The sequence below is a fragment of the Apis laboriosa genome, unplaced genomic scaffold, assembly GCF_014066325.1.
Source record: "Apis laboriosa isolate Shangri-la unplaced genomic scaffold, ASM1406632v1 scaffold26_cov146, whole genome shotgun sequence".
NCBI classification, from domain to species: Eukaryota; Metazoa; Arthropoda; class Insecta; order Hymenoptera; family Apidae; genus Apis; species Apis laboriosa.
In genome coordinates, this window is record NW_025222592.1 from 2,528,217 (window position 1) to 2,543,791 (window position 15,575).

The 15,575-nt window shown below is 25.1% G+C and overlaps 1 protein-coding gene and 1 long non-coding RNA gene across 7 annotated transcripts; one reads left to right on the plus strand and one right to left on the minus strand.

Moving 5' to 3' along the window:
• Positions 1 to 5,534: 5,534 nt before the first annotated feature.
• LOC122713962 lies at positions 5,535 to 13,684 on the plus strand. 6 transcript variants are annotated; one of them, XR_006346543.1, is made up of 3 exons: positions 5,535 to 5,829; positions 7,701 to 7,877; positions 8,105 to 8,281. XR_006346543.1 is itself a non-coding variant. In XM_043934836.1 (2 exons), exons 1-2 carry the CDS (start codon positions 5,551 to 5,553, stop codon positions 13,459 to 13,461), a joined length of 291 nt encoding a protein of 96 aa, XP_043790771.1. In that variant the 5' UTR covers positions 5,535 to 5,550; the 3' UTR covers positions 13,462 to 13,684. The 6 variants fall into 6 exon arrangements, 3 of the variants coding, with proteins under 3 accessions (XP_043790771.1, XP_043790769.1, XP_043790770.1); XR_006346542.1 differs by having other exon boundaries at positions 7,710 to 7,877; XR_006346544.1 differs by lacking the exons at positions 5,535 to 5,829; positions 7,701 to 7,877; positions 8,105 to 8,281 and adding exons at positions 10,524 to 11,074; positions 12,141 to 12,336; positions 12,505 to 12,645.
• Positions 12,435 to 15,499, minus strand: LOC122713964. The gene is made up of 3 exons (XR_006346545.1): positions 15,379 to 15,499; positions 14,796 to 15,250; positions 12,435 to 12,559 (listed from the first exon to the last, which is right to left on the minus strand). It is a non-coding gene; the product is annotated as an uncharacterized LOC122713964 (long non-coding RNA).
• Positions 15,500 to 15,575: the final 76 nt, after the last annotated feature.

A 15,575-nucleotide genomic window follows, 5' to 3' on the forward strand; every position in this document is an offset into this window, starting at 1 on the left:
ATCAAGCAAATATAATATACTTCAAACATTTCAAATATTAATTTATTATTGTAATGTAATTTTTACTTTTTGAATTTAAAATCTAATAATTCCTTTCCTCACTTTTCCTTATTTTATTTTATTTTTTCTTTTAGAATAAAGAAAACACATAGAATATTTCCATACCATGTATATCTATAAATTTATATATCTTTAATATATCTATAAATTTTTATGCGGAGAATGGAGCAAGTTGATAGAAACCAGACAAAGAAAGGAAAGATATTCTCGTTGAAAAGTATATTTAGATCGAGCGACAGAAGGAAACGAGATGAAGAGGAGAGGGACTATCCGAGCGACTTTTTGCACGCGAGCCTCTTTTTTTTTACGTCGTAGGTATGCCGACCGGATAGTATTGCCGTGTGGCCAGGCTGACAGGGCCGACCAATTGAGCCTGTTAACGTCAATTGGTCTAAATTAGTTCAATTGGACGTAATTGCGCGAATACGACGGGGAACCTCCGCTCTCTGTTTGCCAGCCATGCTTGCGTTTCTCTCTTCACGCTGATATCGCTGTATTCTCGGGACTTCCTCCAGGGTACAGTCTGCAATATATAACTACTCGAATAGTCGAATAATATTTTATGAGACTGATTTGATACGTAAATTGTTTAAAATACTTAATTGAATATGATCTTATGTGAAAATTAGATTTTATAATACAAATTATTGAAAGAATGGTTTTGCTAATATTTTTAATAAATTATTTATTTCAATTTATATTATGTTATGTTTGAAAAAATTTCAAAATTAAAAATATTATTTCTTACAACTTGAATTTTAAAAATTATAATTATAAATTATAACTCTTGTTTACATCAACGGAGTACCAGAGTATCTATTTTCTTTAACAATTTTTCACAATATAATATAATATAAATTTTTCGAAATATTGCAAATTGCTTCGGATTCCTAATCTATGAATATTTTTATATCGATTCATATTTTTTACAAAAAAAATTTATATTAAAAATTTTGAAGAAGTTAAGTTTCAATTTTATTTAATATTATTACACATTTGTTGTATAATATGACTTCTTATAAAATTACAAATCTTTGCTTTCTTATAAAATTAATAAAATTGGATAAATTTATTACTATAAATTTAATCGATTATTTCGATCGATTCAACGAAAATAAAATCATCCTCATACAGAGAATTTCCATCATAATCATTTATTGTAATGTAATTTTTACTTTTTGAAAATCTAATTTTTAAAATCTAATAATTTCTTTCCTCACTTTTTCTTCCTCAGTTTTCCAAGTTTCCCTTAAACCATAGAAATTACAATAATGTCAGGATAATGTTTGTTAGAGAAGACAATTATGACAATCGTAGTTTATGAATTAACGTGCCCACATGACCGTCGCGAGATTCTTATTGTGATCGAGATCACAATAAACGTTTCTTTTTTTTTTTCACCCTCATGGAAACGTTGGCGAGCAAGCAACAGTCCCTCAGTAGTTAGGGCATCATCAGTATTAGTCATTTTATATCATGCTGGTACATTTCACGCGTCAAAGCGTAGGAAGATGACCAACGATGAAAACTTGCCGTATTTCGAGGAATACTGGTAGACGATACAAAGAGCTTGGAAATTTTCGATATACACATTCTCTATTCAAAATCCTTATATGATTCTACCTGAGATTTGATTCAAACTGAATTCCTCTTTTCAGATCTGGATACAACCACGTGGGTTCAATGTATGCAACAGGTGTATTTGATCCGCGTGAGACACCTGTGGAATAGATATATAGATTAAAAGAGAAGGTGCAAGTGAAAAATTAGAAGAAAAGAGAAAAATGGAATGATTGAAGATTATTCATATCAATCTTTTATATAATAATGAACGAGAGATTTAAGGTTACTTTAAACGGTTATTAAAAAAAATTATAAAGCAAGAAATTAGCCAAGAGAATAGAATTAATGATGTAAAGTGATATGTAAAGAATGTAGAATTATATATAATTAAATTAAGTGGTTGAAGAGGGTAAGATTTGAGAATTGAAGGGTGAAGAACGAGCTAAATTAGATTATTAATAAATGGGATGAAGATATTATAAAGGGTCGAATTTGAAAGTTAAGGGGAATGAAATATATACTGTAGGAAATTGATTAGATTATTAATTATAAGATTTAAAAAGGTAATCTTTGAAAATTGAAAAATATAGAATATATATTAAAAAATTAGATAATTTAGATTATTAATAATCAAATTAATTTTCCAACTTTTATTTGATAGTATATTATTTAATGATAATAAAGTACAAAAATATATATTATATATCTATAATAAAATATTAAATTAAAATAAGAATAAATGAAAAATTATATATAATAAAAATTATAACATTACAATAATTCAAACAAAGTAATATCACTAAACTGATTAGAATAAAATGAAGTATTTAAATGAAGTATTAGAGAATATTATATTACATAAAAAATTATAAAATCGATACATATAAAATTATGAAAATCGAATAAATATATAAGAAAAATAATATAAGATCACAAAATTGATTAGAGTAAAATAAAGTAATATTATAGAATAACATGAGCTAGAATTTGTGATATGATGTTGAGATTTTTCTTAAATTGTTTTTAATAGAAACAAAAATTAAGCTATCATTTAATTGCACTTTTAGATTCGGAAATCGTGATTCAAAAGAGAAAATGTAACATCGCAGCCCGATGACGTCGCATCCTTATTAACCCGACGTAGTCACATCCGTCGTCATCCCGTTCTGTATTCACGTGCAGGGTGTTTCTCGTAATGATATCTTCATTTATGTATTGAAATTATTCTATAAAATTCTATTAAATTATGTATTTCATATTAAAATTTTCTAATATAATGATACATATATGATATTTGAATAAATTTTTTTTATATAAATAATATATATAAAAATAAATAATAATATATATAAAATAAAAAAATGGGAGTTTAAAAAATCTAATGTTTTTTCTAGCTAGATATTAATTGCACTTTCTTTTTCAAAAGACTTATTATATTTTAATAAAATTTCCCTAAAATAAATACAATTTACAAATACAATTTTTAATATTTCTACAAATGAGGTTAAATACAATAATAAGATATGATAAATAAATATAAATTTATTATATTTCCATATTGTATTAAACTCTTCAAAGCAATGGACAAAAGAACGGATTGAATATCAAAGCATAGATTCTCATGAGAAACGAATCCAAACATTTCTTCGATCAAAAGGTAGTTCACATCAGACGAGTAATTAATCGAGGACTATGCCCTCATATTTCGTGAGAACGAGAAATTCGGATTCTGATATACGCTACGAGAAGGGGCTAAAAACGCAGTCTATATCATCCCGCATAAGATCATCTACTTATATACAATAATATAACAGGACTGCGGGTGGGAATTTACGAGGACGTTTTTAGATCTGATTACACAGAATTTTGGGTGCAAAGGAACGGAAAACTGCGCCCATATCCAGAAATGTGGCATAAGAATAACATGACTAATCTCCCCTGAAATCGATTTCGAATACAACATCGAAATAGAATAAAATGAAATGTGGATTTGGGAAACGAGAATTTATTTTATTTACGATAAATTCAATTTATATATACGATAGAAATTATGAAATTTTCTAAAATTTTAGATAAAATTTTATAACTTTCATGATTTATGCATAAATATAATTTTATATAAATATTATAATTTCTATATGACAGTAATAATATTTTTTTTATCAAGTAATATAATTGGTAAATTGCTCTTAAAATATTAATTAAAAGTAACAATAGTCGAGTACTCTGTAAAATTGTTTTCTCAAGTTTCTTCGAGTACCTATTTTGTATCCCATATATAAACCATATGTTTTTACGTATGATCATGCTGGTGAAGATGACTCTTCCTGACACGCGACCCGCAGCTATCCTAAATACTTAATTGTCAATTCGATTTCACAGAGAGAACGATTTTCATGGAATTTTCCTCTCCAGAATTTTCCCTTCCGATTTTTATATAACGAAATTAATGATATTCTTATAATTATATAAAATAAAGTTATTAAAAATCATTACGTTAGATTAATTAAAAGTACTAATAAAACTTAAATATTTAAAATGATACAAAATTTGATTTTTATAGATAAATGTTTATTAATTTATTAAATTTTTCAATCTTTATATTTTTAATATTTTAATGTTAAGATAACATTATTTCTTTAATATTAATTGTAATTATAATGTTAATCATTAATAATTATTAAAATTTATATAATTTATGAATTAATTATATATTTATAGTTTTTATTTTAAGATTTTTTATTCAAGAATATGTTATATGAAGAACTCTATGTTATCAACTTTGGTGCAGTAAAATGATCTGTAGAGACATCTGTCGATATTTCTCGAAGTATCATGTACTTTCAAGATGCATGATAAGATTGTATCGAACTTATTTTCAAAATTGGATGCATCAATGCTTTCAATTGAATAACAATCTTGGTTAATTCTTTGCTTAAATTAAATGATTTGAAATAATTCATACAATTAGTATTAAAGCTTTTATTCAATTTAAATTAATTGTGAAAATGTTATTATACAGATTATAAAACAAAAAAACTTAAAATTTTGATTAATTAGTATAAAAAATTAAAAACAAATAAATTTTTTTCTGAAAAAATTAAAATTAAAAATATATTATATTATATTATATTATAATATATTATATATTAGTAATGTATAATCCATTATCATTAATTTTATTTCATGAAAAGTTTTAATTTTAACAAATTATATAATAAATTAACACACAAATATACATCTTTAATATAATATATCTCAGCAAATGAAATATGTATTATATAAATAATAGTTAATATTTAAATCGACAAATTTAAATTTATTCGTGAGAATAAAGTTCTCTGAACACTTGTGGAATTAGTTGAACAGGGAGAAATAAAATGCAATTATCCCTAATGAATATGAGAGATACAACAAAATAAAAGAAGCATGGTGCATTCTCTACAGATGAAACTTTGACTCGTCTTACAGACCATCACAAAACATATTTTTTTCAATTTATCATTTGAAAAAAATATTTTTTCTTTTCCAAGAAATATTATTCAAAGAATAATATTCTTTTTTAAGAAAACTATGAATACAAATGTAATATTTCTAGGAAAAAAAAAATGGTAATATAAAATAGTAAATTGTGAATCTTAAAATACACAAGAGTTTCAAGATCTTTACTTAGAAGGCAGTATAATATTTATTTACAATTCCTTTTTTAAGTTATTTTACCTCGTCTTAAAATCATTATTAATCATTAATTTAAATATAATTTTAATTAGTTTATCTCTGTTTTCTATAATTTAACATATTTATCGTTCCTATCCCAGAACCTTGAAGCTTCAGCTAAAAATACATCAGTTTTCGCGGGTGGCAAAGACGAAAGCAGTCGGGGAAAGACGAGCTTTCTTTGAATCGAAAGAGGAAGAGTAGCGGAGTATGTCCGCCCAACAACAGCGAATCCTCAAGCTCGAAAATAGATCGCATAGTTTTCCCGGTACTTCCAATGCGGTGTATCGTAATAGGCAAGCTAACTGCTTGCCGAATGTTGTTGGCCATGGACAATTAAACGTTTATAAACACCGGAGATTCCGCAAAACCTGGCCCTCTCATGATTTGGCGTGCTTAGACGAAGGAGCAACACCCAAGGCTGTAATAAAATTTATATTAAATTTTAAACTCACGATAAAAACTGAAGAACAAAAATTGAGATTTCACGTAAGTATGCGTAGATCATGATTATGAAAATAGATTTTTGAAATATATAAATATACAGTTTATTTTGCAATTAAGATTTTCTCTGAAATGATAAATACATAAAAAAATAATATCTTCAAATTTTTTAGTATTTGTTTATGCAAATATTTCAGTCTTCTGATATTTATTTCAATTTTCCTCCAATTCTCACTCAGATCTAATTATGTAAAAATTAGATAAATAATTGACAATAGTTTTCTTTTTTTAAATGTAAGAAATATATAAAAATTTACAGGAATTATTAATAATGTAATCTAGAGTTATTCAATCATATGATTCAAATATATAAAATGCATGAATAAATGCTTTGAATATATGAACATGCAATAAAATTTTAAGCAGCGGTTTCTGATTATTTTGAGCGACGTACGATCGCGAAATGTAAACTTTCAAAGCATTTGAAACGATGGAAAAATAAGCTTCTAGATTTATGCTGCTATTTATCTTGTTTCTTTTTGGTTTAAAAAGTTGGAGAGTTTTATTTTGTACATTAATGAGATTTATCAAGTGTTTTTTGAAGATACAAAAAGTGTCTTAGTATAATAATTGGATGATAATAATGCATATATTTACAAATGTAATTTCAAATGATGATGTAATCTTTTATAAAATATATTTGAAATAGGGAGAATTGTTTATGTTAAATTTTTTAGATTATTCTATTGAATAATCTTTTTTATTTGAAAAAAAATTCTTGTTTGAAAAAGATTAAAATTTCATTACATTATTATAGATAGATATCACAATTCTGTTGATGACTGGTATGGTAACAAAGGCTCATAAACTAACAAATCATCATCATTTAGCAGTTCTTACAAGAACCAATGACGTAATGCACATGTGCGAGTTAACGATTTTTCGAAGTCGTTTCAACTTGTTATAAGCTTTCTAACTAGTACAAAAATAATATTATGCACGTACATTTATTACGTTCTTTATTTTGAATGTTTTTTAAAAAAACTCCTTAACTTTTACATATTACAGTTTCATATAAGAATGTAAAAACAAAGAAATATATTATATTTTATTACAAATATTTTTTTTAACAAAAAAAAGAAATTAAAAAAGAAATAAATATATTTACTATAATAATTTCTATAAAATTATTAAAAGATAAATTATCGAAAGAATAATTATTTAATAAATATTAAATAAATTATTCGTTTAAAGAAGATTTAAGAGATTAATAAGTAATAATATTTTTTTTATTCAAAAAACAAAAAAAAAATTATGAATTATTCTTTAAAAAATAATTTAATTAAAAATCTTACAGTTTGAAAATTATTTTTCTTATCATAAAAATTTTTTTAATTCAAAAACAACTTGCCAAAATTTATCGAAAAATTTCAAAGTAATCAAAGAGAAAGATCAAGAATTTTTATCACAAGATAGAAAACATTTGCTTAAACTTTCGAATCTTATCGAAAGATAAAAAAAAAAAAATACGAAATGATAAGTGACGATTACACTTGTCGATTAAATATGTGAAAAATTAATTCCTTTAATTTCTATCTTAACCATGTTCTTCGCAATCTACTAGCATGATTCGAAAAGAAAGAATATAAAAACATCTCCATCCATCATTGTTAGATGAATCTTTCCATTATCCTTTATATCTCTCCTTTTCGTCAATCTTTTTTAAATATTAAATAATAAAAAAATTAATTTTTAAATTTTTAAACGCTGCAATTGTGCAAGCCTTAATCGCAGAAATAAAACCTTGCGATATCAAGTTCCTTGGCTGATTCTCAAGGAGTCAACGTTTCGTCCCATCCTCCGGTATCGAAATTTTGTTAGCGAAGGAAAAGAAAGAAAAATTCACGGGATAGTAGTTTACGCAGGTAGACAGGATGGAGCTCCAATTGGCAAGAAATTCTGGCACGATTTTAGAATGGTCGACGTAGTCGATTTCACGGCCACTGCTGCAGCGAGGGAGCGATGTCTTAAAAGAGATGATATCCCTTGCGACATAAATGCTTTAAAGCAGTGATTCCCAATATATTTCTGAGGTAAACTCCCTTTTATAACAGCTGAATAAATATCTTTCTTATTGCAATTAAATAAACACGCATTTTTAATAAGACAAAATATCTGAATATAAAAATTTCACTTTTAGAGATATATTTACATACACAGGTGAAAATGAGAAAGAAATATGAAAAATGTAAAATGAATGTTTAGTATTTGTTTCAATATCTGCTATAATAGATGATAAATCACTTCTGTTTTTTTGTAGGTATACCAAAATAAATAAATATTAAAAATTTTTCATTATAAAATTTTCTATATAAATAATTGGAAATAGAAGTAATTGTGATGGTTATCTTGGGAGTTGCGATCCACAGTTTGAAAATCCATGTTGTAATTGTATTGCAGCCAATTACTAGGTATATATAAAAATATAGCAACTATATTCAAATACTTATGAGATTTCTTGTTATCCTATTGATCTAATATATACTGGTATACAGAAAATTATTTAATTAATTAATTAATAATTTTAATAATTAATTAATTATCATTATTAATATAAATAAATAATTAATTTAGTATTATTTATCATTCGTAATTTTCATTTGTAATTTGAATGAAATTTGGATTTGGAAAAAATGTATTTATTTCTGATATACATTATGATTTATTAAATTTTTTTAAAAATGGAAAGAAATATATTTTTGGTATTTTTTACAATATTTTAAAAATCAAAAATTATAATTGTCAATAAATCAATCAAAATTATTTGAAATATATATAAATTATATAATTTATAGATGTGTATTCGTATCAAAATATGTAATTAACAAAGGAATTAATATAACATTAATTATTTATATCCATCGTATGTATCTTATTAAAACCTAGATTATTTATTTTAAAAATTCAAAATTTTATTTTAAATTTTGATCAGAATTATCTATTTAATTTGCCTTCGATTTTCTAAAATTTTAATATAAAGAAAATTGAAAAGTAATTCTATAAAATGATATATTAAAAATATATAGTTTTATAGTGGAATTGCATGTCCGACTATACCGGTTAAGAAGATTTATATTTACTGTGCTATATGTGCAGCAATGAAGGATAAAAAACAATACATAGAGAAACAATTCGAGGATTTTGTCGTTTAACCCTCGTGTATTTCAGTCCCAGCACCAGCAGGGCCCTTCAGCTTTTGCGTCCCGTCGACTTAGCGAAATTCCTCGCTAAATTTAAGCCCTGCTCGACTGCTAAGATAATTGCGTTTTGCGTAAGAGATATACAGTCTTTTGAGGTAATGGATTGAGTACATATGCATCGTCGATTATTTGTGAACTTTTCATCAAGATAATATATATACGTATTTAACTTGGTTTGTTTAATGATTTTACTAAGGCTTTGATAAAGATATATTCAATGACAAGTTGTGAATGATAATCTTAAGAATAATTCAAGTGTAATATTATATTTTTTTTTCTTTAATTGGAAAACTGAAAAAAATTTTTTTTTTTTTGATTCAATTTTGCATTCTTTCAAAAGTTGAATTTTAAATATAATTTTATTTTTTTAAGATAAAAATTTAAATTTCACTATTACATTTTGATTTTAATTAGTTGGATTTTAAGTGAAAAATAATATAATAAAGCATAATATTATGTTTAATTAAAAAACAAATATTAAATTCAATATTTCTTTTTTATAATAGTTATATTATATATTTTTATAATAGTTATATTATAAAATCTAATTAAATTTAAGATGCATAAGATTACTACATAATTATTATTGATTATATAATTATTATTAACAAAGCCGATGAAAAAATTAACGTTAAGTAGAATTTCTTTCAACTATACTTTGTGTCTATCAACAGTGACAAGCTTGTTAGGATTTGCTCAATGATGCGCTTAATTGCCTACTAGCTAATTTCATTGGCTATGTATCAACTCGACCTCATCAATTGATTTGAATGAGTTCACCAAGTTGTCGTAGACAGATTTAAGAGTAAAATTAAAATGTTTTTATACTTTCTTAAAAATTAATTTAAATAAAAAGAGATGAGTAAATATTATAAATATATTTAAAATTTAAAAAATTGTTTAAATTATTTTCGAGTTTCAGTCTTTTGTTCCAAGATTAAACAAGTTTATATTTTTAAGAGTTTTTTAAAAATTATGATTGTTGCTTGAATTTTTTATTTTCATTTTATTTTTTTCATTTTCCAAATTATCCTAATATTTCTTTCACTTTTTAAATTATTAATATAAAATATGCTATAATAAAAACATATAAAGAAGATTTATTAGTCATTTTTACATAATAATCTTATCTAATACCATAAAAAATTTTTACGTGTCAATCATCACAGTTTTTACGAGGCTTCATTTCATTAAAATGTGAAGTTTTAAGTTTTAACTATTTTAAGTTGTGCAAACTTATAAAATATTCATTATCACGATTTATATTATCATGAATTTAATAATTATTTTTTAGTATTAAAGAAAAATAAAGATTTTTTTAGAATAATTTTAACATATTTATTCTCTATATATTTCTTTTACTACATCACACTAAAATTATTTATTTTCAATATTAACATATCAGTGTTACTTCTATCTAATGAAAATGAAAAGAATAATCAAACAGTGAAATTGCCTGAAACTCTCATTAAGAAGAATGTTAACTATCTCCAAATAGGAATTATTACATACACTATTGAAGCATTAATATTAATTCAGCGAAAACGATAAAAGATCGCGGCGAAAGATCGATAAGGAAGCGGTCTGGTTGATGTTTTCCTCGTTCGAAGTGCCAGCGAATAATCTTGGCGCGACCAGCCGTTTTTCTACGGAAAACAAGTATATCTGGCATGGCAAAATTGTCGACCAACATTATGTAATAAACAAGCAAGGTGGCCATCAGCGGTAACTGATCTCCTCGTGGCGTACGTGTCGAAATTACGAAAGAAGCAGTGGTGCTCGACCAATTCTGAGACATTGACATTGAGAACTGCCCTTAGTCAATGGAATCAAAAACCAGTATTTTCAATCAGTATTCATACTTATGAGACAAAGGATTTTTAGTTTTGTTTTCCATTCTATTTCTTCATTTTTCATTCTTCCATTTCTTGTAAAAATAGTTTTTTTTTTTCTAATAGTTGCTGATGTCAAGCATCGAAAAACTGGATGAGAAATCTTTGTCATACTTGGTGCCAGTCACGCGATAAATTGTAAGTCTCTTGAGGCAGCTTAGCGATTTAACATGGTTATTGTGGTATTTAATGCCCGATTTCTATGACTGCGATCCAAGTAGCAATTTTTAATTTTATATATATGTGTAATTTTCTTTAAGAAAAATAATACGAATATATATATTATATATATATTATATATATTACATATTGATAAGATAATGGATATTTGTATTGTAATTATAGCCTAGAACGTTTAGAAAATGAAACTAGAATATCAAGTTCCTATGCACATTAAAAGAATGGTATAACGTATATTCAATGTGGATATTAATAATTTACGTAATTGAGACTTGTAACATAATATTTACAGTTATAGTTTGTAATGCAATAATACGATTAGATGAGAAAAGTATAAGAAGAGTATTTATATTAGAGATATTTTATAAATACCAAGGTCATTTTATAAATTTCAAGGTCATCAATGGCTTTTTTAAATAATATTATATCTTATTTTTTGTTAGTTTATTAGTCTTATTTTTTTTTAATTTTTTCCTTTTATTTTTTTTGTATTATATCGTATTATATGTATTTTTATTTCTTATCAAAATTTGAAAATACGAATACTACAATAAAAATTATATTAATATTTGATATAATTTTTTTATACATTTATATATTTATGTATTATATATTTTGTATTCAATAATAGTACTGCATTAATATTTTCATTTTACTAATTTTTACATTAATATTAAATTTTAAAATCCATTCTAAAATTTTTTTCAATATCATATTACAATTATTATCATATTGGCACTTATTGAAGGTGAACAAATAAACATGAAAAGCGAAATCTTGATTTCTAATCTTTATCACGCCAATAAAACTATATATATCTATCCAATATCAATTTCTATTACTTTGTCAATTTTAAAGTTTGATTGTCAATTTTAAAGTTTTATCATCATATGTTTAATTTCTTTAAATAATTTAATTAATAATCAATAAAATAATAAATATTAATTTTAAAAGAATTTTAAAATTAAAATTTATAATATATAATTATATATATTTTAATTTTGATAAAACGAATTATCCATAGGAGCTAAATGAAAGAGACAGGTTCTCGTTAAACCATAACTGTGGAAACGGCATAAAACACTTCTCAGGATAAAAATAACGGACGAGGAAAAGTAATTTCCTCCCGGCCATTGACGCAACTTTCCTCATCAACCCAGCCAGACTGGCCAACTCAAAGCATTACATAATTCTTCTAATAACGATAATGTGTTATATTGGTGAGATAGAATTTTTAGAATATTTTTAATAATAATCCCAATGCAAAGTTGTCTTCATTTTTTGTTTCAATTTCAATCGGTAACTTTCTTGTTGAAGCCGTTGTTGCTAATTATATGTATACGTTCCTCGAACACAATAATCGTTCCTTGAAACCGATCGATTTTCAGACATATCGATTACGGATAATAAGTTTCCATGTTGGCCGCCATTGACTGACATTGACTGGAAAGTGAAATCAGAAGAAGAAGTGAAACTTATTTAAAAATATATTCTCTAATTCTAATGACCAATTTATCAAAAATTAAATTATATATATAGTATATTTAATTCTAATAAAGATATTGATAACAGCTGATTGGTTTATTAACATAAAAAATAATTAAATTAGTCAAAATTATATATGTAATTTTAAAAAATTTTAAGAATGTTAATTTTCCAAGTTTATCTTTAATAGAAAACAAAGAATCTCATTTAATAAATATTAATTGTATTTCTATTGAATATTTATATTCTTAAGATGAATTTATGACTGAAAATCATATATAATTTAATAATTTTAAAACATATATCATAATTAAAAGAAAGATTTAAAAAATCTTATATATATTCTTACATATCAAAGAAAAACAGAGAGATTGTGCATCACACTAAATCTTCCAAAATGTGATCATTATGTTAAACACTTATTCAAATAAACATCTCTATAACAATTCATCTTATTAAATTATCATTATTAAATTATCATATTAATTATATCCTTATTAAATTATCATATTAAAAATCTATAGTTATTCAATTCATGCTAGTCTATTATAACTGAATATCTGAAACTTAGAAAAACATTGTATTGTAAAAGATAATTTTAACAAATTAGCAATTTAAAAGGAAGAAAATAGTTAATAAATTTACGAAGGATTATAATTATATTAGATTTCATAGATTAGAAAATTATGATAAATTGGTTGCCTTATAAGGAGAAAAATTTGATAGATTTAAGGAGAAGGATCATTTTAGACATTCCCATTGGCCCGATAGGGAAGGTAGGTATGTAGGTTTCGTATTGATCTCCACGTTGCGGCGACCTTTAATATCCCCTCTCTTCTAACTTCTAGCCTGTTGGATGAAATGAGAGGAATAGAGCAACGAGGGAAGTCGAGGGGAGTCCTGAACGCGACCTACAACAAGCACCGACAGGCGCACAGCTGATTTCGTAACGACTAAGCGACACTCCCGGAGTTTCACCGTTCTCCGGAAACGTTCAGTGATCTATATATTCTAGGAAATTCAGGGAACAATACGGAAACGGACTGACTGCATAACTGTAAAATATTCTGAAAGTTCAGCATAAACAATGTACAAATATTGAATATTTTACAAACAAAAATCTCTGAATCAGAATCAATAAATTTTATATTTAAAGTATTTAAAAATTATTATATTCTAATATAATTTTATATAAAATTTATTCGTTTCAAATTTAAGAAACTTAAAAAAAATTGCATTTTTTTGAACAAATTAAATGTTTCGCCGGAATTTTAAAGAAAAAAAAAATATCACAATAAACAATTTTATGAAATTTGAAATATATAAGATTATTAATTATTTGAATAATGCAGAATATATTAATAAAAAATTATTTGAATATTTTTATAAAGTAATTTTCAAGTATTAAGGATGATGCTAAAAGTGACATCATTTTTATGGTCTCAGAAAATGTAGGGAGACAGCAGAATTAAACAGAGGCAGACACCAAAAGAAGATTACATGTTTTTACAGGCGTATTGTGTCACGGTCAACAAACACGACGTCATAATCGGCTGAAGAAGCTCAGGTGAGAATATGGCATCCGTTATTTATAGACTGTTACATTTATACTTGTATAGAGATTGATTAAAAGTAAAACATTGAATAAATATAAAGACTATAGATAACATAGCCATATTTCATTACGATTCGATTATATAGAATATAATTTCTTCTACAAGTGATTTTTCAGATCATTGAACCTGTTCGTTTCTATACGAATAGTAGAAAAACGACTTAACTATGTTTTATCAGAGCTATGATTCATAAAATTGAGAGCATATCTTATTTTCTGTAAGAGAATGTTGCATTGTTTTATTAAACTGGAATAGTTTGGCTTGGAACAATTTTTTTTTCTTTCAAAATATAATATAATAATAATATAATAATTAATAATAATAAATATAATTTTCGAAGTATAATGAATTTTGTTACAATCTTTTTATTTGAAATATAATATAATTAAAAATAATTTTTATTTGCAATTATTTTTCTGGCATTAATTATTTCCTATGTTTCTTTTTTTATTTCCTTTACAGTGATAATAGATCTTGATTAATATAGTTATTCTTTGCTAAATGAGCCATAATTGAATTAGAATATGAGCTGTGTTTGATTTTTATCGAAAAAAAGCATTAAAAAGATTCTGTTATACCTTTCAAGGTGGGTAACAATTGAATAGTTATCTTCTTTTTATGTCGGTTCTTTGTTTCGAGGCCATTGACTTCGACATACTGATCGTATAATTAAACTAGATCGATTATCGATTGTGCACATTGTGCTGCATCGTCTATTGAAAAATATAGCAAATTTGTTTTATGTTAGTAGCATAAAAAAGAATTAAATTAAAAAAGTGAAATTCTATTATCCAGTTAAAATCAAAAAATCTATTTTTTTATATGTATTTTATATGTCTATCAAACTTTTATAAATATTCAACTCTTCGTGTAGTCCAAGCTGAACTTAGCTTATTTTCGATTCCATCGATCGTAGTATCGATAATTTCCATCAACAATTATTATATCGAAATCGACGAATGATCATTAAAATACAGAAAATAGTTTCTATATCCATTCTCAATTATCTTCAAAAAATTGTTTTTAAGTGTTCCTGAAAAAATGATAATTTTAATCATTTTCGTTATTTATTCCAATAATTTTTACAAGCATCAAATATTCATCATAAATCCAAATATGAACGCTTTTTCGAGATTCATAATAGAGATTTCTAAAACTTACTGCATATTCGATCATCTTTTATTTCTTTCTGCAAGAATGTGACGGAGAATAATAATTAGGACGAAAAAAGTCGAGGTAGCAACCAAGAAACCCTCGTAGAAACAACGGAACAGAGGAACGTGGCTGGACCGCGAACCGTCCCTGGGAGAGGATTGAGGAGTGAAGAGGGGATATGTACAAAGGAGGGATGTGATTGG